Genomic DNA, 27,970 nt, shown 5'->3' with positions numbered 1-27,970 from the left:
CTGAAGCCTGACACATGGGCAAAACATAAAAATCTCTCAGCTCAGGAGGTAGGGCATCATGTCTGGGAAGTTTCCGAGGCTAGCCCAGAGCTGAAGAGAACTTGTTCCCATGCCAGTAGATTCATAGTCAAAAGCAAGACCAATCTTGTCATTGTGGAGATACAAGGGAAAGTGGATTCCTAGGACGTAAGATGGGGAGGAGTCTCATGGTTGGAATCCGCCTGGCCGGCTGGGTCAGGAGCTGCAGATGGTAAATCCAGCATCTCTTTGTACTGACGTTTGAAGAAGCCAAGCTATAAAATGTAGTAAAGTCAGAAAAACTGGGTAAGAGGGAAGGGAAGAAAATTGAGAAGTTGAAGATAAGAGAACTAAAATAACTTCCAGCTGTGTGCCAGAGTAGCCGTGTGAATAGCCATCACGTACTGAGAAAGACCATGTGCCAAGCGGTCGTTACACACATAACTGTGGGAGGAAGGCACAGGCTCATTGTCGGGCAGATTTGCACATACAGCATGTCTGCTTCAGTTCAGTCATTCTGTGATGTAAGTTTTATTGTTATTTCAAAAAGGAGAAATGGAAAAAGACCAAGCAAATGTGGCCAAGCCTGCCCCACAACCACGATCTGTGTTCTCACTGTCCTATGGCGTGCACGGCAGAGCTGGTGGTGAACACATAGTGTTAGGAAAATGATGTGAAAACAGTTTACCTTGTACAGCGCTGTGGTGATGAGAGCCAGTAACAGCAGACCTCCCACTGAGCTGCCCACCATGAGGAAGACAGGCTCATAGACCACATACTCTTCTAGCATCGTCGACACCTGATTTGAAAATCAGTGAGTGCCCATTCTTCTCATACAGGCACACAAACACTCATATACACAGACACACACACAAACACACACACATGCGCATGCGTGTGCTCACACACACACACACACACACACTCATACACATGCACACATGTACACNCACACACATGCACACGCACACACACAGGCACACACACACTCATACACACATACACATGTGCCCACACTCATACACACCTGTACACATGCACACACATGCACTCATACACACATACATGCACATGAACACACAGCCCTTTACTTATCCCCCTCCCTTGCCAATGCCCTGTTCCAACCATTGAGCTACAGAAGTATTCATGCATTCTGAGTGTCTAGGAACCTTCATCCTCCATCCAGGCTGGCAGATCCCCAGCCAGCACTACAGTCTGAACATTCGGAGCCCTCTCACCAGCCTGGCTGCCGCCTGCCAGTCACTACCTGGGCTCTCAGAAATGCCTCCTGTCCTGGCAGCTGGGAATACACAGATGTGTTGAATGTGATTTCAGCCTCACTCAGGAGCAACACCTTTTTCTGCAATGTCTGCAAAAGATGGGGTAGGGCAGAGCTGGGAATTAGATCTGGGGAAGCTCAGGGTTCAAGAACTGCCCTGACCCAAGGAAGCCCCAGACCCATCGGGCACACATGGTCCAGGGAGGACTTCTGCTATTGGCCACACACCTGACTGATCCAGCCGAAGCTGAGGTTGCCCTTCAGAATGAAGTCAAGCTCATCCAGGATGCCCAAGGAGGGGACGTCACAGCGGAGGTGCAGGCAATCAGCGATGGAGCAGTCCTGGGGACAGGAGGGGATAAATCCGAGGAGGAGGCCTTTACTTACAAAGAGGCAGGAAGATGAGATAAAGGCTAACACTGAGGAGAGAATATACAATTGCAGGCTAACTACACAGTCTGATCCATCAGTGCATTCCTGTGTCCCCGGTACACGGGCTTTTCTCACCAGCACAGAACGTCTTTGGAGCTGGGTCAGAAAGTCGGAATGTTGAGGAGGTTCCCTCTGTGACACACAGGAGACACCCTAGGAGTGGGGGAGGTGATAAGAGCACGGCCTCATTATAGAAAGGGACTCTGGAGAAAGAACTGCTACAGGCCAGTACCTGTGCTGGGCTTCTCAGAGTCACATCCCACACGGCCACACCATTCAGAAGGATGGGGACCCAGAAGTTAACGCTGATGGCCAGTTTCAATGGACTCAGGTTATTCACCTGCAGGAATGGAGACCAGATATTGGTATGATCCCCAGAACACCCCCCATTTATTTCTTACCCATAGTTCTCCAGTCTTCCCCATCTTTAGCTGAGACCGACACGCGTATCCTCTAGCTTCTCACACGATATCGATGTTCGGCCTCTTTCCTCCTCTCCCCGTGGGAAGATGAGAAGTTGAAATGCTTGGTCGAATCTTCCTGCCTGGAGAGAATGGCATGTTAGTGAAAAACCGCTCCTACCTCATCTCCGTTTGAACCACAGCTCGCTGTACAGTACTGGGCCCATCAGCTGATGCAGGAAAGTGACGATGGTCTTCAAATGCATCTGCAGCCTCGGTGCCAGCTTCCACTCCTCTCCCTGCAGAGCCTTTGCCAGGTACCGGAGTTACCAGCTCTTCCTTGATGCACTGACTTTATGCCCCCAACGATCTGTTCCAGCTCTTTCTTTGGCACGCAATGTTCTTAACCAAGTTCCAGGGATTTTCACTTAGAGACGCAGCATCTGCATATTCCTTGTACTGGTCACCATTTCCCAGAGGTCAGATAGCACTGTATGCCCCCTCTAGCTGATAGTCCACCAGATAGGAAGTAGCCTTGGGAACTCCTACAAAGTCTTCTGCCAGAATAAATAAGCCTATGGGACCCTACGAAGGGACAAATAGAGTGACCCTGTCTCTGGTGGCAGGCATGAAAGCACATATAGTCGTGCTGGGGCAGGCGAACACATGTGAAAGGAGTTGGCCCAGGAACAAGAGCCAAGAGGGTCCCTAAATGCTGACAGGTTCCTATCTACTGGTTCCTCCTTTTCTTTCTTTTTGTATTTGTGAGATAGGCTCAAGTCATAGCCTAGACCAGCCTTAAATTCACAGAGATCTTCCTACACCTGCCTTCCAGATGCAAAGATTATGACACATCTGGCTTACCCATGGCTTTCAGTAGACATTTGCTATGTTACAAAAGATGGTAGGGAGGGGCACAGGAGGAATAGGAGGGGGGAGAGAGGGAGGGAATAGATTGTGTAAATACATTACTCATGTATGAAATTATCAAGAATAAAAGTAAATTAAATAATGAAGAACATATTTACTTTTGAAAATGTATTATCGAATGCCACTGCCCATATGAGTAAAATGTTTCACACACAAAAGTCTTTTTGTGGGGCATTTGGACAGTCCTGAGGATTTCAGAAGTTAAGCCATGGTCCCTGCCTTCCCAATGCTTGATGATGTCTCAGATCTCAACGGAATTAAGCAGGAAGGCACAGTGGTGTCCAGCACTTGGGAGGCAGAGGCAGGCAGAGCTCTGTGAGTTTGAGGCCAGCCTGGTCTACACAGTGAGTTCCAGGACAGCCAGGGCCACATAGTGAGATCTTGTTTTTTGTTTTTGTTTTTTAAAAAAAGAATTGAGCTCTAAGAAGGACCAACATGCTTCATCAGCACCCAGAACCTCTGCTGAGCCTGGACCCAGAACCTCTGCAGAGCCTCACAGTTTCATGATATCATTTAAGAACACAGAGGAGACTGGGTGTGGCTGTGCTGGGCACTTGCTTAGCAAGCTCTAGGCTCCAGGTTCAGTCCTCAGTCCCGAGGTACTGCTGAAGAATTGCCCTGGGCCAAGTAGTGGGGAGTGGGTGGGTAGGGGAGCAGAGGTGGGGGGGAGGGGTATAGGAAACTTTCGGGATAGCATTTGAAATGTAAATAAAGAAAATTAAAAAAAAAAAAAAAAGAATTGCCCAAGTTTGCACCTCAGACCCACCACTTCCTGCTCAACAAAATAACTTGGAGCTAAGTCATTTAACCTCCTTGGAGTCCCGCAGGAGGGCTGTCTCAGCACCCCGCACACATGAGCTCTCTAAAACCATTGGGAGTTTTCTCTTAGCTGGGATTCCTCTGTGCCTCCAAAACCTCTTCTGTCCCTGCTTCCCTTTTCTTACTTTAAATCTCCAGCTCTAAACCTCTTTTCCTTTAAAAACAATTATTTTACATGTATTTGTTTATCTGGGGGAGGGCTGTGCCACTGTGCACATTTAATGTTCTCTGCCTCTACCGTGTGGGCCCAGGCATCGGGCTTGGCTGTGGCTTCACCCTCTGAGCCATCTCCCCAGCCTTCAACTTCTTTTCAAAGCTGAGTAGAGCTTTCAGCCTTCCTCCGTCTTGAGAGGTAGGTAACTCTTTCTGGAAGAAGCCCCTGAGCCCCCCTGCTTGCTTTGGACCACATAAGCAACCCTGTCACACAGGGTGGCCTTGTAGGAGACATTCAGTTTGGATTACCTGGTGAATACAGGGGCAGGTTATTAAATCTCTTGATTTTTTTATTGGTAAAAAGAGAGATAACATTGTGGTTATCCAGAGGATTAAGTGAAATTACTACTACTACTACCACTAATAATAATAATAATAATAATAATAATAATAATAATAATAATAATAATTAACTCTTCCCAAGCCTCACTATAACAAAAACAATGCTTGAAATATCCCCAGTATATTTAACTGTAAGCTGTGTTTTCCTAGGGAGAAAAAGGAGATTCATTCGTGCAACCCATGGGTCATGTCACTGAAAATGACACATTTGATCCCGACCCCCTCCAGTTCTTCCATGCACTCTGCAGCCACAGCTGCAAACCCCACCCATTGACTCTCTCAGGCGTCCCAACAGCTCTCCACTCTGCGGAGTAACCGTCCACTCTGGAAAGCCCCTTGCTTGCTTCTAGCTTACCCTGCCCCTGCGTTCACCTACGTACCTTCAAACCCCATAGCAGCAGCTTTGCCCTGACTCTCCCACCAGCTCTACCCTCCTCTGACCTTGCTTGGCCTCTGTGGGTGGCAGACCTATCCTGTTGGGTCAGGCTCCTGAGCACACAATGCCCAGAAAAGTCTTGCCCTCAATCTCTTAGCTTCACGCAGTGTCTGGCGCCACGTCTAGCACCGAGGAAAGGTTTGTGAGAGAGGAAGACTGAGCACTGGAAGAAGAAGAGGAGTTAAACAATGTGACAAAGCCATGTGTCACCAGCAGACCAGTATATCAGAGCAGTATACAGCTTTTCATGGTGTGCTGTAGATGATATAGATATGTAGACATAGGCATAGACATAGGCACAGGCACAGACACAGACACAGACACAGACACAGACACAGACACAGACACAGACACAGACACAGACACAGCACAGACACAGATGGCTGGAAACCCACACAAGACTTTCTGTGGGAGGAAGCTGAGTGGCTACTCCAGACTGGACACAGTTTGAGTGTGTTCTCCGAGGGTTTGTATGTTGGCAGTTTAGCCCTCAGGTGACAATGTTGAGAAGGGGTGAGACCTTTATGAGGGGAGAACCTAGGGGGAAGTTGCCCTACTGGAACTCCTCCTTTGCTTTGCCTCCCTATCCTAGCTGTGTGATCATCTAGTTCACTGTTCTGTCATTGGCATGCCCTCTGCCATCTATGGTACAGGGGACTCTGGTCAAATTTGGCACTATGCTGCTTAGATTGTCACCCTCTGGACTGTGAGCTAAAAACAACAACAACAACAAAAAACCCTCTTTTTTATAAGGATCCTGCCTCAGTCACCATCATGAAACAGGCTGATTCCGAAGCCCATTATACAAAGAGCCGGCTAAAAGGTTCCAGGCTTGGAGGAAGGTCAAGGCGCAAGGTAGCTAAGGATTCTTACCTACTGATCACGGTATAGACCGTGTACTTCACCGGGAGCTCTAGCTGGAAGGCAGTCTTGCTGGTTTCAGGCTTATTATTCTCACTGGAGAAAAAGAGAGGAAGACAACTGTGACAGGATCCAGGAAACTGGTACCCAGCTGGGGCATAAAACTGGGGTAGGAGTGATGTGCCCTAGCTCTCCTGGGCTCACCTGCTTGCGCTGGCCCTCAGAAGCAACCTGTCTCCCAGGAAGGCCTTGTAGGAGACATCAAATGTGATCATGAAGGTGGCCTGAGAGAAATGAGAGAAAAGAGAGCATGGAAATGGAGAGACTCACGGGAAAGTCAGGGAGGCCCGTGCTGAGGCCAGGGTGGCGGGGGCTGGGGAGGGGACAGACAGCACTGACCTTTGCACCTTCTCGAAAGATGGGGTGATTGATGCTACAGCTGCTGCTCCTCAGGCTCTCCTGGCCCGTGGGCTCAGCCTCACACGTCAAGCGTAGTGGGTACTGATGAGGTTGCTTATAGAAGAGGAGAAGAATTCCAGTTATTGCATTAGTTGCTTTCCTGTTGCTATGCTAAAAACACTATGGTCAAGGCAGCTTAAATATAGGAGGGTTTGCTTGGTACAATTCTAGAGGGAAACGAGTCCGCCGTGGCAGGGAGGTACAACAGAAAGCAGCAGACATGGTGGCCAGAGCACAAACTGAGGGCTCACGCCCTCAACCGCAAGTGTGAAGCTGCAGGTGTAAGCTGCAAGCAGGGCTGCAGCCCGTAACCTCCCAGACGGTGCCACCAACTGAGGACCAAGTGTTATAACTCTTAAGACTATGTGGCAGGAGAGTTGGGGGGTGTTCATCCAAACCAGCACAGTTAGACATATATGTATAGATAGAACTGGCGTATGACAGCAGTGGCATTGCAGAGCAGTCGGGGGACGACAGATTTCTCAGTAAATGATACCAAGAAAAATCATCCTATATTGAAAAACAAAATTACAGAAAGAAAAATGAAATGGAACCCCTACCTTGTTTTACGCATTAAAATAAACTCTAGCGGTACTTTAAAAGGCTTCTCTGCACAAAAGTGAGATTTTTATAAAGAGTTTTAAAGGGAATGTAGTTTGTTATAACCCCGCTCATGCATGTTAGGTGCATTCTCTAACACTAAATTACATCCCTTCCCTAGGAAACACTTTTTAAAATTTAGATAATCTTTTATTATGTACATATCCCCCCAGTGTGTGTGTGTGTGTGTGTGTGTGTGTGTGTGTGTGTGTGTGTGTTTGTGTGCGAGAGAGAGAGAGATTGTCTTAGAGATCTGCCTGTCTCTGCCTCATGAGTTCTGGAATTAAAGGCATGTGCTATTATGCTGGTCAATTTTTTAAATACAGGAAAAAACAGAAAAAATATGTAGATAGACTCATCCCAAAAGGAAAGACCCTAAAGATCATTATATATATATATATATATATATTTGTACACACACACATATATATTTGTACAACCTCTCTAGAATATTCCAAACCAAAGCCAAACCGAAGCTGCAAATAAATAAATGAATAAATAAATAAATAAATAAATAAGACCAAGACCACATTGATGATTGAAAAGTCTGACAGGCAGGTGCTCTTATGTGCTGCTCACAGAGTGTAAATGGGTTAAACACACACAGACTTCTAAAAATGTTAAAGTTATAGAATCCATGTGTGATGTAAACCTTCCAAATATTATCCATTGTGGCTCAAATCAGGAAAGCAACTATCAGTTGTAGAATGGATAAACTGTGGGCATATTCATACAGAGGTCTCATATTGCAGTGAAACTGTTCTTCCATTGTGTTAAGGTTTGAATGGCATCTGTTTGTATACTTTGTGCTCAGGGATGATGCTGTGTTTGGGAGGGTTGTAGAATGCTGGGGGCATCCAACCTAGCTGGAACGGGACTTGAGGCATATAGCATGCTGCCCGAGTTCTGTTTCTTCTTTACTGCCGAGGCATAACCGGCTCCTTATACCACAGAGGCCGTGCTGCAGCCTCTGCGCCTTCCCTGCCATGAACAGACCTTGCCTTCTGTGATGACTGCTAATCTTGATTGTCAACTTGATTACATATGGAATCAACTAAATGCTAGGCCGATGGGCACATCTGTGATGTGACTTTCTCAATATGATTGAGGTAGGAAGTCCCACCCTAAGTCTGGGACACACTTCTAGTGGTAGCTGACAGAAAAGGAAATTGAAGGAAACTTTGCTCTTTGTCTGCTTGCCCTTACTCCAGTGTAACAGGCCCTGAGACCTGAGCACCACTGACGCCAGGTTAAAGGCAACATTCTGACCTTAAAACCCAACACATAGCCCCAGGACCTGCCAAACTAGAACCAAGGACTAACCCAGTGAAGACCTAGGCCATAGTTTCAGGATCCAGAAAGGTCTCTAAATGGACTGACCCTGCTTTATGGCTCCTGTCGTTTGCTTCTTCGCTAACTGTTCTGGCTAACCAAGGTGTGTTAGCCAGGATGTGGGTTTTGTTCACAAAAGACAGAAAAACAAAACAAACAAACAAACAAAAAAAACAGTTAACTTCAGGGCTGCAACCAGTCAACAATCCCAACTTCCTTTTCGGCTTTAAGAGTGTCAGTATGTTTTCTGGTGGAATTACCTCACAGCACTAGGTAGCAAGTTCACCCATTCTGTTGCTGCGGCTCATACCAAACCCATCTTTTTCAGGATTCCAGCACAGACTGACAGCACTGACACCAGGTTAAAGGCAACATTCTGACCTTAAAACCAGCATCTCTCCAAGGAGTCCTCCAGAACACTAGCACCAGATCAAGACTCCAGAGATATCACTTTCATGACTGAAATTCCCATATTGTCTGCCTCGATGTCCCGAGTCAGCCATTGCTGGACTTCCTGTACAACATACTAGAAGCTAGTCCAGTAGAATCCCCTTTAATATATATTCATTATATCAGTTCTATTTCTTTAAAGAACCCTGACTAGTAGATACACCTTCTAAACTGTGAGCCAAATATGCCTCCCTCTTTTAGGTTGTTTCTGGAAGGTATTTGGACACAGCAGTGTAGCTACCACAAGCTACATCCGGCAACATGGCTGACTCTCACAAACAATGCTGAAGGGAAGGGTTAAGGCACAGAAGAGCAAACACAGCATGCTTCCATTCACATGAAGTTTAAGCACCGGCAATACTGAACAGCATGATTTAGGGACACACTCATGGATGACAAATCTACAAACACCCGGAAATGACTATCAGGAAGTTAAAATATGATTATCTTAGGAGAGAGAATGGGGTTATAGATAGGGAAAGATGGAAAGTCGGGAGCTTTGAGAATGCTGGTAGTTTTTACTTTTGACTAATTTATGGATATTTGCTCGGTATTGTTTATTAATTGATACATAGGTTTAATATACTTTTATCTGTATAGTTTTCTATTATCTATGACGGTATTTAATATCATATATGTGGTAGGAGAATTACAAGACAGGAGGTTATAGGGCAGGGGAGAAGCGTTTTGGTTTGAAAATCGCCTGAGGATCACAAGATTTTGTGTGTGAAGTTTTTATGTGTGAGTGGACATAATCCCTATTGTGAGATATTAAGAAGGCAGAAACTTAATCAGACTGTGGCATTTAAAAGTGGAGCCTTTGGGAAGTGATTAACATTCTACAAGGTCATTAATGTGGGACTCCATGATAGAAGATGAGAGAAAACCCCCCACAGACATCTTTGCTATATCATTCCTTGAACTGCCTTGAGACTCTGCTTTGAGACTGCCACCAGGTGCATCTCTCAGGGTTGCACTTCCAGAATCATAAGCCAATAAAATTATCTTTTAATATTTCTTTTCAAAATAATTCTTTATAACTTATTCAGCCTATAGTATTTTGGTATCAGGAACAGAAAAGGCCCTTCCTGATTAGTTGAGTCCAAGGAACTGACTTACCTGGGCTCTCGTCACCCGTCGGTAAGCTAGCCCTGCTGGGTAGTAGAACTTGATTAAGGTTCCATAGCTGTCCTCACCCTCGTTCCAAACCGTTACGGTCACAGTGAGCTCTGGGGAGCTTCCCACCACCAGGACCTGCAGGCTGAGGAGGGAAGGGAGCCTAAAGGGGTGACTCCATTGGAGACAAATTGAAAACTGGATCAGGGGCAGAGGCAAGATGGCGAGAACCCTTGACCCGTGAGCAGATAGTATTCCAACAGAATTCATTTTCTTAGGGAGCCGGGGCATCCCATGGAAGGAGAACAAACTCACCCTGAGAAGTTGAAGCTGACGCCCAGGTCCCCCTCACACAGGAGCTCCTGCTTACAGTTCTTCTCAAACGGGAGCTGAAACCAAAGGGTTTGCTCCTTTTTCATCCAAGTCTAGATGAGTCTCTGACTATTAGCCTCCCCTCCCGTGGTCCTCACAGACACTCGCAGGGAACGGACAGAGGCTGAAGGCTGGGATGTGAAAGAACGACAGCACAAGATCCTGACTCCACCACAGCCAGCTTGAGTCGGATCAATATGCACCCAGCAGCTACTCACAGACATTAAATGCCAGTCATAGACAGGAGTTTTCCACTGGGGAAGTGAAAACTTCAGGTGACTTAGACATGGCTACAGTGCTCAAGAAACGTGGGGTCCAGGACAGTCACCAATGCAGATGCAGATCATTTCAGTCCCCAGTGACATCGCTTTGAAATGGGGTAGTCATGGCGGACTTGGGGGCTGGAGAAAGTGTGGAAGGTGGGAGACACCAAGAGGGATCAGGGGCAGAAGTTGGCACTTAACTTCAGACAGGGAGAAGGAAATGGTTTTCAAAGGAGAATTACAGCAGACAAAGGCTCCGAGGTAAGCATGAGAGAAGAGAGGCAGTGTGTAGAATCTTTATGTCCAGACATAATGAGGCTAGCTGGGTAGGTGCAAGGATACAAGCCACACGGGGGCCTGAGAAGCTGAGGGGGTGAGTTAGATTTGTTGCCAGTGGTGGACAGTGAGAATCTATCCTGAGATTCTAAGCATGTGGAGACACAGTGTAGCCATCCTGTTCCCGGGACTCTGTTGGGAGCTACTCACAGAAGCTGTTAGATGGTCTTGTGAGCCCACAGCCAGCACAGGACGAAGGTTCGTGGATGAAGCAGAGTCCCCTGCCAGGGATAAGTTAAGGCGCAGGATGATAGGGCTCACAGCATCCTCCACACAGTCCTGAGGAAGAAGGAACTTTGAAGAACCACCATCAATCTTCTCCATCGTGGGCTCCTCCTCCTCTGCCTCCAGACAGCACCACATCCAGGCTGAGGAGGCGGGCTGTCCTCCGAGTCCTGTCCTCTCTGTCCTCACTGTCCTCACTCTTCCCAAGTCACACACTAGGGAGCCGGACCCCAACAAGCTAGTCTTGGTTCCTCCCCCACCAGTCTCCAGGCCCTGGCTTTCTCCAAACCCAAATCCTTACTGGCAAAAGCAGCTTCATTGTTTCACAGTGATCACCAAGCCCCAGAGTCTCCCTTCGGGTCAAAGTGCAGTTCTTCGTCTCATCAAAAATGGCACGGGAAATCAGACGGCCCGGATCCAACGCCAGATCATACCTGACAGAGCTCTGGACATCACCTGAAATAAAGAGGAGTGGGAAAATGTAAAACCAACTAGAACCTAGAACTTCTTGTTTGTGTTTATTTGTTTATACTTGTTGAGCACTTTCCATGACTGCATCAAAATTTTGGGAATATACATGGAAACAATAATAGATGTTAGATAGATGCCAGATGGATAAATAGATGACAGATAGACAGATAGACCGACTGTCACTTCACTCATGAATCTCCGTCTAGTAAGGAGCTAAACACATGGGCCATGAATGAAGTGTGGAAAAAAGAATGTCCCCAAAATTTGGTAGACCTCAGACTCTGGGGGACGGTTATGCCTGGCACATTCACAAAAGCATATGGAGGAAGAGGGTAGACTGAGGTGGAAGATTCAAGGATGGATCAAAGTTGGGATGGAACTAAAGGAAAGAATTTGGATGTCTATAATGTAAGACAAAGCCACTTAAGGGGGTTAGGGTTGGGGTGAGAAGCCTAGATTCACATTTTGGGATCAAGTCTAGTTTCTCATGGAAAAGTGGGCAAGACAGTATGAGAACAAGTGTAATGGCCACTGCAAGAGTCTCTGCCTTGGTGGACCCAACCAGAGAGGTGGTAGCTTAAGCAGGGACAGAGGCTGGGGCAGGGAGGAGAGGAAGCAGCTGCAGATCTTCCTGGACAGGAGCCTAGAGGCCTGGATGCATGAAGAAGGTGAAGAGAAGATTTTGGGCCTGATACAGGCAACTGAGGAAGGGTTGAGAGATGTGCGTTCCTGAGCTTGCTCTGTCTTGAGCATAGCCTTAGAGGCTTCAAACAGGGTGATGCTGGACCTACTTTTAGGAAAACACTCACCTAACAGGTCAGATGAACCTTTTTGGACAGTGAGACAGACGGTGGCCTCTCCAGCTTCAAGGACAGTGGGAGCCCTTCCCCAGCACTGGTACACAGTCTTTGCCACCTCCGTGGGGGCAAATCTAATGGAGATCCCCACTTTCAGCAAAGGTAGACTCCTGGGGATATAAACAATGGTGAAGACATGATGCTGAGAAAGGGCCAGCACAGTGGACACGGAGGGCAAGGGTGGCAGGGGGGGGGCCTCTCACCTAAGCAGCAGCACGTGCCCCTGGGCTCCCACGGCCAGGTCCACCAGGCCATCCTGTGTAAGGTCCTGACCCCCACTTAATGACTGCCCAAAATATTGGAGCTTCAGGGAGAGCTGGGAGCCAGTGACCCGCTGATCAAGAAGGGAAAGGAAAACAAAAGCAAAGCAAACCAAACCATTAGATGATGGTATCCAGGAACTGGGAAAATAAAGGGAGGGTCTGGAGTTAAAGCAAGCAGTGGGGAGGGGTCCTAGGAGACATTTAGAAAAAGAGGAGACCCTCTCACAAGTCCAGCTTGTCCTGAGGGTATAACCAGTAATGACATAGAACTACAGCCACAGGATTAAAATAGATTTATTTGTTCATCACTTGTACAGTCACCCAGAAAATATTTGGTACATGGAGTGCTTAACACTCTCACTGTATTATCTTTACAAGAAGGAATTGGCCTCATCAGTTTCACTTCACAGGAAAACAAAACAAAAATCAAACAAAAACAGCAAAACACCAAAGTTTGCAGAATGTACATCAATCACGTAGACAAAGAACACACAGCAAATGAAGGCTGCTATTGCTAGGGATGTGACTTAAGACCTTGATGTCCAACCTTAGTCTGCCACTCAGGAAACTCTCCATAACATAGTGGAGGTTGTGTCGATGCAAGGATGCTTGGTATTTAGTTCAGGGAAACAGACTTCCAAGAAACAGAGAAAAGCAACCATGCTCTCCCCAGAACCCAGGGGCTGAATTTAGCCAACCCAAGACATGGAGAGGGAGAAGGAGCTAGAGCAGGCTGACAAGGCCTCACCTGGCTGGGCGAGGGAGCGACGTCCTGTCTCGAGGCTCCGTGAAATATGTAGACAGCTCCTCTGTTCTCCTCTTCGCCAGGTGCACCAATAGCCACATCCGCCAGACTGTCCCCGTTCACGTCCCCTAGCACTGTCAGAGCCGCCCCAAAGCGGCCCCAAGGATGGCCCTGCTCCCCATGGAGGGTGGCCCCACACTGCCACCTGCTCCTCTGCACAGCAAAGACAGTGTCAGACCCAACCTGGGCAGACCTCCACCCATACCCAGATGCCACCAGCCAGGCCCCTTAACCACTCACCACACCGGGCATGGGGCACACCGACACCTGNCCCCCTCGGGTGTGCTCATAGTAATGGGGGGCTCCGATCAGGACCAGGTCAGTGCTGCCGTCTCTATCCATGTCCACAGAACAGAGAGATGCCCCAAAGTAGGAGCCGATCTGTGGGAGGGGGCAGGCGCGAGCCTGAAGTCATCTAAAGATGCCCCCTCTGGGCAGGTCCTGCCTCTCTCCCAGCATCACAACCTCCTCCATAGGCCCCAAGCCCTGCCATCCCCTTCTCCACCCTGACCACACTGCCCAGTCTCACGCTCTGCTCTGGCTTTCCATACCAACCTGCGTCCCTCTGACTTCAGACTTGGGCCTCCAGTGCCTGGATTCCTGGGTAAAGATGACAACCTTCCCCGTGTGCTGGTGGCGAGGGGCCCCCAGGATCAGGCTGTGGACCCCCTTCCAAAAGGCCAGTGCGGTGGAGTAACCTGAGGGGCCCAGACCTCAGCACCAAGCCTTCTGTCTCCAGGCAGCTCATCCCGCCCCTCCCCCTCCCTCAGCCGCCTCTTACCCAGGTAAGCGTCCCTCATGTCCTCATTCTCCTGAGACATGTTGATGAAGGTGGGTCTCATATTTGGGGGGTACAGGAAGGCACCTCCAGACCAGCTGAAGCTTCCCACAGCCCCCAGAACTGGTCCATCCTGGGAGGGAAGAATCCCAGGGCTGAGCAGGCTGGGACAGTCTGGGGCAGGATGCTATCCTAACCCAGTGAAGCCTGTCCCCAACACCTCTCATCATTTTCTTCCTTAGTTTTCACAGGCAGTGTCTGCATTTTAACTCCTGTCTCTCGATACGTTGCCCTTGCCCTCGTCAGCCCTGTTTCCCTTCCGCCTCTCCTGACTCCTCAGTTCCTGGCATATGATCTACCTTCTCCCATCCCAGCATCAGGCCTGTTCAAACCCAATATGTAGATACCATTCTGCTGGGAAGCCACCACCAGTCCCCTTGGAATGTCACCTGAGTCCTTTCCCAGTTGAACCCTAGCCATTTATCTCTGTTCCCAAACATAGGGAATGTTCATCCGCACCTTTCATCTTCTCTCAGCTCCTCTATGACAAAGTCAACCCCGACTTCAGTGCCCTTGGGTACCAATATCTCATGCTTTCCAGCATTCCTTACTCACACCTTTAAACTTTTGCTTATAGAGAATGTAGAAACATAAAAACACCGAAAGAAGTGTTAATGACCTTCCAAGCACCTCTGACATAGTTCCTGTGACCAGTTCAAAACCAACCTGGTTTCATTTCTGCCATACTCTGCTCAGCCAAAAATTATTAGAAGAAAATCTGTTGCTGCACTGTTAGTTCTCTGGTCCCTGTGGTCCAGGCCCTCCTACCTCTTCTCACTGCCCCTTGCTCACTCGGCTCCTGCTGTATCCACGCTATCTTTCTTCTCTTTGCGTAGTACACCGCTTTACTTCAGCCATTTCTGTTGCTTTCCCCTCTAACTGCAGAAACTGTTTTTGAGAGTTTCCCAGGACTGGCCCTTTCTCATCTCTCTGTGCATCTGACCATCTTTGTTTTTCTATCCCAATACCCAAATACAGTCTGCGAATTCTCCCTAAGTGGTCTCTAACCACTAGAATGCGTGTTCTGTGAAAGGGCTTCGCTGTCTCCTGGTCTTCTTTATACCCATATTGTGAATGACAATGATCAACCAGCAAGTTTAAGGACAAATCTATCTCTGAGCCCCATCCTGCCCACAGAAGGCCCAGAATCGACGCCCATTCATCAGGCACACATTCCACCCACCATTGAGAGAGCTGAGCTGAAACCTTCTTGTGACATCTCGTGCTGAAAGGAACTACTTGACCTTGATTGGGTTCCTGTGGGTAAACATGTCACTTAGATTCTCGATGACAGCGTGAGGAGTCAAAACAGAAGGAAAATGGGTTTGGGGCTCGAGCTCTATAGAGTAATTTGGGGTGACTTGTAAATAATGGTGATTATCAGGACTACAGGGTAGCAATCCCCTTGACTCTAAGGCCAGAGCTTGTTCCCACTTACCCTCAATGGCAAAGATTTTCTCCTGAAGTTGCCCCTGGATACTGCGAAGTGCTACAAAGTTGCCCACCTTGAACACGTGGTCCTGTGAGGGCGCTGAGCCAATGGTGTTCAGTTCCTGCAGGACAGTGGGTTCCCGGAAGGCATCTCCCACCTGCAACAGAGTGGCTTCTAAACAGTAGAAGACCTCTGGACCTTCACTGGGTAAGAAGAAGGCAGGATCTGTGAACCCCAGGAGGAAGAGACTGTACCCCTATAGCATAGCGAATGATCCCAGCTTTCTCTGCGTCAGGGATGACCTGTCTGTATTCCAGGGGGTCTCTGAATTTCTGCCCATCTGTGATGACAATTAGTATCTTCTTGGCACTTTTGCGGGCCCCATTCTTACCATGAAATAGCTCTTTCCTGTCAGAGAATAAAGAGAAATGGTTATGGAGACATAACTGATTCTGGAAAGACAATTTGCAAAGGCTTTAGTTCCTCTGAATGTGTTTGGAAGCCCAGGACATATAAGCATGCTGTAAAAATTATCCAGAGTTGTCAATGGTGGCACAGGTGTGCAATCCAAGCCTTTGGAGGCTGAGGTCGGAGGAGAATGAGTTCCAGACCAGGCTAAGCTACATAGTGAGATAGGGGACACACCACACACACACACACACACACACACACACACACACACACACACACACACCCTGACTCTCATACCTGTCCCCTTAACTCTTACCAGCTCCATTATCACCACCCCAAAAAAGGTGGGGAGGAAGGAAGGAAAAGAGGAAGAATTCCCTTTTGGAATGCTATATGAGAAACAAAGACCAATAGTAAAGTTATTTTATATTAGATATTTACTGAAGTCTATACCAATGAGCTTCATTCCTAGGAGGTAGTATGGCTTGGGCAGAAGCTCTGGAGTTAGGCATCCTTTGTATGTGCTACTTAACTTCTCTGAGCCTCTGATTCTCTCCAAACAAAATAATAGTAAATGTGCCATAACTGTTGTCTAAAATGGTTCTAACTAATTCTTCTCCCACAGAGAACCTGGCCTTCCCCTGACTCACATTCATCCTTCACATTGTGGTGGCTTAATTTTGCATTGCTAGGCAACCACTCTTATCTGAGATCTAGGTTCATAGCCACAGTTTGCGCCAGAGCAAGCGAAGACTGGCTACTCCGCTAGAGGTGCGAGGAACACCCCACAGAAAGAGACCACATGTAGGCGTAGGTCCAACTATTCCACCTGAGCCCTTTCTCCCCAGGCCTTCTGGAGCACCAGGTATATGAAGGAGTTCTCTGGGTTCTGGCTACATGAAAGAACATCTGCAGAAACAGCTGGACCTGCCAGCCTCACCTGGATTAGGAAAAAGTTGTTGTTGAAGCCACCAGATTTGGTGACTGAAACAAAGTGTCTGATCATTGGTAAGATTACATGACAGTGAACTGGAGGAGTGTCTGACATGTGGTAGCTCTAACAAATGTTTAAAATGTAACAGTGAAGCCCACCCTCTAAGCCAGAACGCACCAAGAACACTTGACAAAATCAGGGCCCAACATTAGGGAGGGAATGCAGCAAATTGTAACTCCTCTGCTTCAGCTCCTTTGTTGAGAAGGAGAAGTCAAAACTATAGCACAATATGGAATGTTCTATACATTTAGATTTCCTTTAAAAATAGAGAAAATCTATTTTGCCCTGTTGTGACCATATGCCATTAGTGTGCATAAAGGCAAGTAATCGAATTTGGACTGTACCAGGCAAGTGGGATTTATTGATTCATCTGAATGCACCACTTCCTTTTTCTAACATACCATGTGGTAGAATGTCTAGGGGGATTATGGGTAACCCTTAAGTTCCTGTAATGCTGTTGCTGTTGTTTAGGGGTTTGTGAGTTGTTTGACATGAGGTCTTAGGTTGGCCTGAGTTGGATCTGATCATCATCCTGGGATGATCTTATCTTTTTATCTTCCTGTGTCCACCTGTGTGCTAGGATGAGGGGGCACCACTACCTACTAAACACTCCACCGACTAAGCCTTGTTACTGGATTTGCCGTTTGTTTTATGGGAAGAAAGAGGAGGAAGGGGAGGAGGGAGAGAAGAAAATGAACTCAGCACTGGACAGAAACAAGCTGTAGCCAAGTTTGAGCCTAGGATGAGGCTGGCTCTGGGATCCAGGCTGTTGGAGAGAGACAGTGCATCCTGGCTCACCGGAAGCCAGCCTGGAGTTGGGTTGTGAGTCTCTTTGCCTCATATAATTTCCCTTCCCAGCTCCTACCAGTAGAAAAACATTGAGTGCTTAAGGAAGGATATCAGGAAGGGTGCTACCATGTGACTTTAAACCCCTTGCCTTTTCCATCTGTGTTCAAGGTACAAGAGTCACCACAAAGGAGAGTGAGTGCATTTAGCCAGAGTATCTCTTGTTTGGGATGATTCTATCGCAGTGTCCAGGGGTGTGCAGGGAACCCAGGGGTGTGCAGGAAACCAAGGGTCCCAGACATTCAGACTCAGTGCTTAACAGGAGAACCATACCCTCTGCCAGACCCACCACAGCATGTGAGTTTTGTAGTGACAACCTGGCTTCAGTGCTGACCAGACACCTGGGAACTGGGCTCTGAAAAGGATTTTGCCTACAACCCCTTCTCTCCCCATCAGCCCTCCAGAGCCTCCTGTGGCAGGAGGGGACTCACACCACTTTCTGGATGCCCGAGGCTGTGTACGTCAGGCCTTGCAGCTGAACGATGGCATCCACCAGGCTCTGAGGGTTCAGGCTGCTCTTGAATTCCGTGAAGGTAAAATGGGTCTTTAGGATGTTTGAGTATTGCATCAGGGAGAACTGCAAAAGCCAGCAGAAGCCCCAGGTTCAGAACTCCCCACGGTTCCTTCCCTCCTTCATCCCTCCATTTGCCCTCTCCCACCTTTCCCCTTCTCTGAGGTGTGTGTGTGTGTGTGTGTGTGTGTGTGTGGTGTGGGGTGTGTGTGTTGTATGTGTTGTATGTGTGGGGGGGTAGGTGGTGATGGGGGGGGTGTGGGGGGTGTGTGTTTGTGTGTGTGTGTGCGTGTGTGTGTAGTGTGGTGTGTGTGTGTGTGTGTGTGTGTGTGTGTGTGTGTATGCTCATGTGTAGTATACTATGATTTGCATGTGGAGGTTAGAGAAAAACATTCAGGCATTGATTCTCCCCTTCCACTACAGGTTCCAGGGCTGGAACTCAGGTCCTCAGGCAGTGCGGCAAGTGCCTTTACCCACTGAGCCATCTCACCAGTGGCCCTCTGTTATTCCTAATTGGCCTTTTCTCTTGGAATAATTTTGGATTTATAATTCATTCCCCGTGTAGTTTAAGATAAAGATATCAGTGATTATATAGAAAACACAACACGGAAAACTTCACTCACTTGTTTGAATTGTCTATAGTGAGGTTTCAGAGTTAAATTGTTTTTAAAATCCTTTTGCTGCTGTTGTGTGTTTATTTGTTAAATTGGTTGTTGTTGTTGTTGTGTGTGTGGGTGATCTGGACAAAGTCATGTTATATTGTCCAGTGGAACCTGAACTCACACGACCCCTCTGCCTCAGTCTCCCAAGTGCTGGGATTACAGGCATGTGTCATCATGCCCAGCTCTTTCAATGTTTTTAAAAAGCGTGGAACATGTGGATACACATTAAATGCCACAGGAGAACCTCATGAGTTAGAGCTTAAATGAGCCCTGACTGGCACACTGTCCTTGGCTTAGCCCTGCCACAATCTCTTCCACTGGGCTTCCTCCCCCACCAGCTGTGCCGGTCCTCCCCCCTGCACCTGTGTCACCCTGCCACAGGCCAGTGTCTAGTATTCACCGAGGTGCTGGTACTCGCCAACTGGCCCATCAAAGCCTTGACAAAGTCCTTCATCTGGGTAAAGTCACTTTGATCAATGCTACCAGAACCATCAATCAGGAAAGCAATGTCCATCTCTTGTCCTGGACACTCTGCAGTGTGAGAGAGAAGAGGCAAAAGCACGTATGGGCCTCAACCGTCTCCTGGGGCCCCAAAGACCTTCTTACGCAATAGAGGAAGGAGCCCCGACTCTGCAATCGTTCACTCAAATCCTCATTAAATGCACGCTCTCTCAGGTGTTATAAAGCACAGGAGGAAAGCTGGTTCAGGGTTACATTCTGGCACCGAAGTGCCTGTCCCTGAACTCCAGCTCTGCCACTTCCAAGCTGATGAATTTAGGCAAGTTGCTTAATTTCTCTGGCCTTCAGCTTCCTGTAGTGCCTACCACATCAGATTCTTACAACAGCAAACATCTACATCAGCACAGGGGATGGATAGCCTTCTGTAAGGATTGTTGTCCCTACAATCTCATGTGGCAAGAATTCTCAAGGCTTGCAGAACACACCAGCAGAGAATAATGGGTTAGCCACCAGGTCTATCCCCTTACATGGAGCCAGCCAGCAATAGTTCTCAGCACCCCAAGAATCCCTCCGGATAGGTGTGTTGTTAGGGTTACGCCCTGCATATGGGGGTCAACCAGTGTCCAAGCTCCCAGGTCCTGGAAGCATCTATAAGAACCACATCACCATTCACCTTGCTGTTGTGTGACAAACCTTTCCAGATGCAACCCAGAGTCACCCCCAGAAAGGGAACCACAGCAGACCAAAGTAGCAATTGCAACGCGGTCCAGTTTAGAGTTTCTAACAGGAGCATGGTGAGCGGTCCCTGACAGGAGCAGAGGTGACTCAAAAGCCACTGTGTCGCCAAAAAGCCCACCCAAGCCCAGGTCCCAGACAGCACATGAAAGCTTCAGGCTTAGAGCTCTCTGCACCCCTTGCAGGCAGCTCATGAGCCTCTCGCCCCTTCCTGCAGAGAATGCTTCCGTGCAAAGGGAAGTGCTAACCAGTACTCGCCTTCTACCTAGACGGCTCTCCTCCCGCTTACCAACATGGCTCTCAAGAACATTCTCAAACCTCAGAAGCTGTTTCTGGGAAGATCTGGCTGCACAGCCCTAACTTTCCAAAAGATACTACCTCTGGCCTCACGGAGTTCACGCTGTAAGGAGAAAGGCACACTGCATGCACGTACATAAGCAAAGCAGGGCCTTTCACATTGTCCCCTCATTCACGGGGAGGTCATGGACTGTGTGCAGGACGCTGTTGTTGCTTCCACTAACACCTACATCCTGTGTGAGGCACAAGGTGGCGAGCAAGCTGACCAGTACAACACTGAGGTGTCACACCCAGGCCTCAAAGTTACAACCTGCCTCCCACCTGCCCTCAATGTGAAAAAGGCTTTTCCTCTCTCTGCTCCCCATCCCCCACTTTGTCTGCTCCTCTCACCAGAGCCTCAAGCATGCTGGGAGAAGTGGAGGATCACCACTTCCCCTTCTGCTTCTGCAGTGGCCACAGACTTGGGTATCGCCTCTTCTGTGGGCCTAGGGATGTCTGGTGCATGTGGTGATGGTGACAACAGCCAACCGTTACAGAGTGCCACCTGACCCTGTACTCATCACTTCATAGACATATTAATTAATTCCGCCAGACCCTGTACTCACCACTTTATGTACATATTAATTAATTCTATCATTGCAGTAACCTAATGCAGTAAACACTACTGCATCAATTACCCCACACACACCTGAGTAGCCGTTGTCCTGTATTTCTGCTTATGCTTTCAGCCTATAATAAAGTAGCCATCCTCTTTTCTATCAGGTTTATGGCAAGCTCTGTCAAGTGTCTCCTATGTTCTCTCTCTCTCTCTCTCTCTCTCTCTCTCTCTCTCTCTCTCTCTCTCTCTCCCTCTCTCTCCCCCCCCCCTTCACTTTACCTCCTGATCAAACCTCACCTCCCTCCTCTCCTCCCAATCCCACCATCACAAACCTCCCATTACCCCTTCCCCATCACCTCCGAGAACGGGAAGCCCCCCTTGGGTACCATCCATCTCTGGGATATCAAGTTGCAGCAGGACTGAATGCATCCTCTCCAACAGCAAGTGCCCCAATAGAGCTGATCATCTCGCAAAGCAATAACCCAACCAGGTGAAGGTTGGCTGAGCTCTGTGACCTCTTCTATCCGTGGGGCCCCTCTGATGGTGGTTTTCTCACCAGTTAAACCTACCCACCAGCCATCGGCCTTCTAGAGAGGCAACTAGAAGAGGACCCCACCCACACTGCCAGCACCCAGCACTTCCTGGTCCCAGATGGTAGACAGTTCTTTCCAACTCTACCAAACCCGCCTCTCTTGTACCTAGCATATGCTCCTATGTTCTTGGCAGCCAACCTTGTAACATCCAGGGACATCTATGAATAGACAATAACCTCTGTGGGCTGGTGTCATTGCTGACGCTGCTGCTTTAACATGGACTAGATGTTGACTGTTGATAGCATCATGGCCTCTGCAGTATAAAGCATTGCTCTCCCGGAGCATCCTGTATGGTCCCTGGTTTCTGTTCATAGGTTAGAGACGAGGTACTTTATCTGTACCCTTCCCTCAATGCAAATGTAGTTGTTTGACAGAAAATTACTAATAAGGGTCATCACACGCTACATGTCAGGCAGGGATCTAATCATTTTGTGTACCTTAAATCCTTTCATCTTTATAACTACGTGAACACTAATCCCATTTTTTCACTGAGTAAGCTAAAGTCCAAAGAAAGGTGTTGTCACCTGGGAACATGAAAAAGCTTGGCCCCAGATATATCACCATTATGCAGACTGACCCTCAATGAGACAACACCAAGGCCCCATTTTTTCCATGGACAACATTGGCACACCCACAACTGTGCATCATACTTTCTGCAGCTCTGTCATCCCCACCCCCCACCCCATGGAGAGAGAGAGTTTGGAGAGTCCTGGCGACTTAGTCAGGAGCCACCCACACTGTCTTCCTCGTGGATTTCCCTTCCTTAAGACAGGTTTTTGCCAAAAGAGGAAATCCAAGGAGTGTTTAGACACCCGCAGCAACTGGGAGACCTTCACACGCTGCTTGCAAGCTCTCCTCTGATCCAGTCACAACCAGCTGAGGGTTCCTGTCTTCTTTGCCAGCTAGAATGTGCTCCCACCCACCCTTTGGGCTTGCCAAGGCTTCTTCTAAGCCACAGGCACCCCTCCAGAAGGGAGCAGGAGAAGGCCTAATTCTCTAACCACAGGAAGTCAGCTCTGCTCCCAGAAGCCTCTTCTTCAACAAGCCCACCTGGCATGGTAGCAGGGACTGCCCGGATGAACTGCAAGCTGGAGCTCAGAAGGACGCAGGAACCTTTGGCAAACATGTTCTTTGCACAAGCTCTCTGTGCAGTTGGACCACAAGCCTGAAAGCAGAGGCCATCTCTGTGAGTGTCGCTTCCAGGTCAGAGTCTTCCTCCCCACCTTCCATCCCTAACCCCAGTCCCTGCCATGCCTCTCACGACCTTTCTGTGACCCAGAGAACTCACCAGCAACTGGGAGTTATTGGTGTCAGCCACCAGAGATAGGCCCAGGGACATGTTCACTGCTTCTAGGGGAACTGAGAAGGCAGGTACACATAGTTACACTCAGCCACAAACACATAGTCACACTCAACCACACAACTTCATGGAGGGGGATAGTCTTAGCTGAAATCCACTAAGAGGAACACATTAGGAGAGCTGGGATAATCACTCACTGTGCAGTAAGATGGGCTGGCACACACCAGTGGCAGGCACACAGTCATACAACTGTCCTGTTTGGTTGACTGCCACCGCCTCCAGAGGGGCTCCCACCACGAGTCTAGAAGAACAATCACAATACACAGTCAGAATAGGAACTGGGGCACTTTGAGTACAAGGAACCGTCTTGCCACGAAGATGTAAGACTTTGTGGTGAAGGTCTGGGCTTCTTGAGAGGCCATTTAGGAACCAGTCCTGTGTTTTATCCACATGCATGTAAGGGGTGGTCACTGGTGTGATTTTTATGTGCGTGCACATGTATATGTATATTCTTTCATATGCATGAGTGTATAGATATGTGTGTATCTGAATGAATAACTAATTTGGATCCCCCCCAAAAAAATTTTGCACCAAAATGACATTTCCAATCACTTTATGAATCTACCATTCTGAGCCACCTGTGAAATAGTCCCATTGAGTTAAATGGAACAACTTCCTGAGGTCATAAGCTTTGCAAGCAAAGTAATTATAGTCAATTAGAAAAGATGTAAATATAATGTAAGCAATTGAAACTGGACAATTTAACTCTGTATCTAATTCTCATGCTAGAAATGTAAATAGTTTACTTGCAAAACACCCCAAGGTTTTTTTTTTTTAAAAAAAACTGGAAACATTTTATCACTACCAACAGTCTCCTGACCCAAACAAGAAAAATTAATTAAATATTGGTGTCTTTTCATCAGCCAAACAAGCCTTAAGTCAATAGGCTTCTAAAGGTCCTTTTCTCAACTTGACAGAAAGTTACAATTCTGTGTGATATACATAATTCAGGGGAGTCAAGAGGTCCCTGAGGCAAGCCCCCCCCAGGCCCCCGGGAGACTCCAGGGTTTGTGACCGGATGACACAAACAAAGAGCTAACGTGACTCTTCTTTGCTGACCTCGTTCTTTCTATAGAAACTCGATGTTTTTCCTGTTTCCAGTGTGTGTGTGTGTGTGTGTGTGTGTGTGTGTGTGTGTGTGTATGTGTGTTTTAAGTCAGGACAAACACAGCTTTGTAGCAATCAGAAAACTACCAAGTGAGCCTTAAAACAGACTTCTTTCTGGTGATAGATGTGAGGACAAGATGGCTACCTTTGGGTGTTGGTGCCTAGCGGAGGAAGGGTGGGTGTGCTGGGACAGGATTCAGCAGCTGTGCCGGCAAGCAAGAAGCACAAGTGTAAAAGTATCATTTAGTTGGACCCTTTAGATTCGTGCACTAGTGTTAGATTTTAAACAAAGAAAGAAAAAAACCAAAACAACAACAACAACAACAAAACACCCTGGGGATCTAGAGCCTGTGCCTGAAGCTTTTTCCTCATCTCCCCAGACTGCCAGCCGGCTGAAGAGGCGACTGTGCGTCCAGAACTCAGGGATCTCTGTGATGCCCTGTTGACTCTGCCAGCACCTCTGTGGCAGGGCCTGAAATCCCCTACCTGGGTTTGCTCCCTGCCTCCCTGGCCTCTCACACTTTGATTATACCCGTGTCACATGTGACTTGAAATCCTTTGGTCCTCATTTCTGGGACAAAAGAACAGGAGTTCCCTGAGGTGGGGCCAGCTATGTAATTTGTGGCTGTCAATGCAGAATTAAAATGTGGGGCTTCCTGGGGTTGGAGATATTTTGTCCCAGTCTCATAGTCTCTTGGAAGTTTCTAAGCACCCCTCCCCCAATTCCTCAAGCTCTAAATACTTTTGGGGTAACTTCATCAACCTCCACCATGCCTGGCTCATGCCAGAAAAGGACAGCACAGTGGCCACTAGGCAGAAATGGAGTAGCTCTGCAGAGACGCTGGGAGCTAAGTGGTTTTGGTAGGCTAAGACCCCCAACTCCCAGCATTCCATTCTTTCCTTCCAAAACAGAAATGCGGAGGTGAAAGCGTTAGCAATGCTAGAAGCCTGAGACTAGAACACTAAACTGTGGGTGTACCGAGTGTGGGTGTGGTGTGGTTACACCGGCCACACACAGAGATGCCCCCCATTAGACGGCAGGCTCAAAGGCTCCTGCTCAAGGCCAGGTCTTACCTACACTTTTATGGCCTTTTCTGGGCCCATTAACAATAAATGAAGGTGTCAGGAACCCCCAGAAGAGACATAGAAGGACTTCTCTCTCACCCAAGGTGCATTTCTCCCAGCGACCCCCAGCAGCTACCTGCCTACATGACCTGAAGGGAGTCGACAGGGCCTTCCTACCGAGATCCACCCAACTGTACCACAGTCTGTCCGAAGCTGGCTGCATCCTCTCTGAACACGACGGGCTTCTCCACATCCAGGTTAGAACCATGACAGGAAGCCAGGCCTGGGGAGCGCAAGTAGGAAGGTTGGAAGTCATCAACAGAGCCAAATGCCAGGGATCCCCCGATACTCCACCCCACTCCAGTTTTGGATGTCAGCTGCACAGAGAACCACCCCATCTCCTCCCACTGCACCTCCACTGTGGTTCCAGGTTAGCCATTTGGGTGGTCCTCATCCTCCTCCCTCCCTCAGAATTAACCAAACCCAGGCCAATGAGATGGCTCAGTTGCCACCAAGTCTGATGACCATAATTAAACCCCAGGGATTTACCCCACTTTTTTTTTTAAGATTTATTTATTAATTATATGTAAGTACACTGTAGCTGTCTTCAGACGCTCCAGAAGAGGAAGTCAGATCTTGTTAAGGATGGTTGTGAGGCACCATGTGGTTGCTGGGATTTGAACTCTGCACCTTTGGAAGAGCAGTCGGGTGCTCTTACCCACTGAGCCATCTCCCCAGCCCCCGGGATTGACCCCCATTGTGGAAGGAGCGAACTAACTTGGTAAGTTATCCTCTGACTCTCTCCTGCATGCCACATCCACACTCCTGAGCTCCCCCAACACGTACATGCACACAAACTAAACAAAGCTGTAGCACTTAAAAAATAAACCAATAAAAACAACCAACAGATGTGGTAGCGCATGCCTCTAAGCTCAGCACTCGGGAGGCAGGGTCATGAAGTTACTGTAAATTTCATGCTGGCTTGGCTGACATAGGGTGATTCTGGCCAGCCAGAGAGACACACAAGACCCTGTCTCAAAGAGACAAAACAATGAACAAACCCATCACAGATGGCAACCGTTCAGGGAACTGTCCCCTCCAAGCCATCTCAAAGGGCATCAGGATCTGAAATTAGGCCATCTTCTATGCTAGCTCTGGAATGCCTCACTCCCTTTTCTGGGGCTGGAGACTGAGTTAGAACTTTGGACATGCTAGGCTCTAACTGCAGCTCCCCTCAACATGACAGCCACTTGCTAGTGTGTGCAGGATCTCAGCATGCTCTCCTGATCCTGAAGTCGCACTCCCCTTTCTGAAGACTAAGCCCAAAGCCCCAGTGGGCCTCTACCTTTCAGAAAGTCTTTCTGTTCCCTCATATGCCTAAGCAACCATCTTTCCTCCCTCCTCCACCAGAATTCCCAACTGTCTCTGGATTTTGGAGTCTACTCCACAAAGTCAGGAACAAGGACACACCAAAATAAGTATTTGTCTGAGTAGGTGCGGAGAGACATATGGACCTGGAGTGCAGGTGCGGAGAGACATATGGACCTGGAGTGCGGGTGCGGAGAGACATATGGACCTGGAGTGCAGGTGCGGAGAGACCTGGGACTCAGTGGCTTCATGCTCCTTCCTGTCTCTCCCCTTTTTAGCCAGACTGAAACCCTCATGGGAGGATGAAGTCAGCAGGCACCAGAATACAGAGAACCAACAGAGCTATTTCTAAGGGTGCATCCATGAGCAGGCCCAGTACCCAGACCTGACATCTCTAAAGAGAAGCTGCAAATCTGAACTGTATGAATCTGATTTCTAAATGACACATGAAAGTGGTCCCAATACAGACTTCAAATTGTGGGCTCTTCTCTTGATAGCAGTGGGACCTGCCTACTGGAAGTCAAGACTTGGAGAACACCCAGGTACTGGGAGGTGGGATCCAACCTTGTCTCCTACCTGGCTTCTGTGTCCTTTCCTATATACCGCTGTATATGAGCCTCCGCCATTTGCTCTGCTCACAGACTCTGCTCAGGAAGGCAAGTTATCCATCTTCCCTTTAATTCAGGCCCCTACCCTGTCCTTGACTCTTCCTAAGAGCTGTTGGAGATGCCCAACAGTGCCCAGTTAACCTGCCAGGCAGAAAAGACCCACAGACCCCCTTCCCCGCTGTAAAGCTTACCCCAGCCACACAGGAGGATTACAACTCCACAGGCCATCGCTGAGCAGTGCATTGTGAAGTAGAGAGCTGTAGAGACTGCAGGGTGCTAAACCTCCTTGGGGGGTAATTAAAATGATGACTCAGAGCCTCAAGGGGTGGGAGGAGGGACTCAGTGGGGGAAAAGGCTTTGGTTACTAGAACAAATATGCAGGGCAGAGGCAAAAGACACCCCACGAAGAAATGCCCAATGCTTTCCCTCTCGTTACCCACTAGAAGCTTGCTTCCTTCTCCTGGAAACTGTCCTCTTCCAGCTGTAGTTAGCCAGGTGGTAGTGGGATTTGGTACTAAAGGGGTGTAGATCTCTGGGGCCTCAGGGTTTTCTAAGGCTGCATAAGAGTAGAGAGGGGAGAAACTGGAGAGCCAGCCACAGAGGCACACAAATGGGAACTGGGGCTCCCCCAGAGAGTCAAGTAGTAAGAACTGGGTGGTCTACCCTGGGTCTGGGTGCTGGCTAAAGAAGTACTCTGCATACAGGTTATGGTTGTGTAGCTTGGTGTTCTTGTGAGACCCCAACAGTGGAAGTTGGGGGTGGGTTAGGATGTCACTGACTCTTTTGTCTGCTCTTGGGACCCTTTT

At 48.3% G+C, this 27,970-nt stretch overlaps 1 protein-coding gene across 1 annotated transcript; it reads right to left on the bottom strand.

Annotated features, from left to right (window-relative positions):
• Window positions 1-179: 179 nt before the first annotated feature.
• LOC110325540 (integrin alpha-D) lies at window positions 180-27,407 on the bottom strand. The gene is made up of 31 exons (XM_021203593.1): window positions 27,356-27,407; window positions 25,366-25,471; window positions 23,154-23,257; window positions 22,945-23,015; window positions 22,707-22,821; window positions 19,375-19,505; window positions 18,233-18,378; window positions 18,062-18,186; window positions 15,805-15,959; window positions 15,557-15,707; window positions 15,302-15,375; window positions 14,062-14,191; window positions 13,836-13,978; window positions 13,521-13,661; window positions 13,224-13,433; window positions 12,416-12,546; window positions 12,165-12,322; window positions 11,186-11,340; window positions 10,810-10,938; window positions 10,004-10,077; window positions 9,692-9,833; window positions 6,131-6,244; window positions 5,936-6,015; window positions 5,744-5,827; window positions 2,195-2,273; window positions 1,962-2,069; window positions 1,805-1,882; window positions 1,526-1,639; window positions 1,286-1,387; window positions 707-817; window positions 180-293 (listed from the first exon to the last, which is right to left on the bottom strand). The coding sequence occupies exons 1-31, from the start codon at window positions 27,405-27,407 to the stop codon at window positions 180-182; spliced, it is 3,627 nt and encodes a 1,208-aa protein (XP_021059252.1).
• Between the last annotated feature and the right edge of the window lie 563 nt (window positions 27,408-27,970).

The sequence above is a fragment of the Mus pahari genome, chromosome 1, assembly GCF_900095145.1.
Source record: "Mus pahari chromosome 1, PAHARI_EIJ_v1.1, whole genome shotgun sequence".
Taxonomy (NCBI): Eukaryota; Metazoa; Chordata; class Mammalia; order Rodentia; family Muridae; genus Mus; species Mus pahari.
Note: the sequence above shows the minus strand (reverse complement) of the source record. Positions and strands in the feature narration are given on the sequence as shown.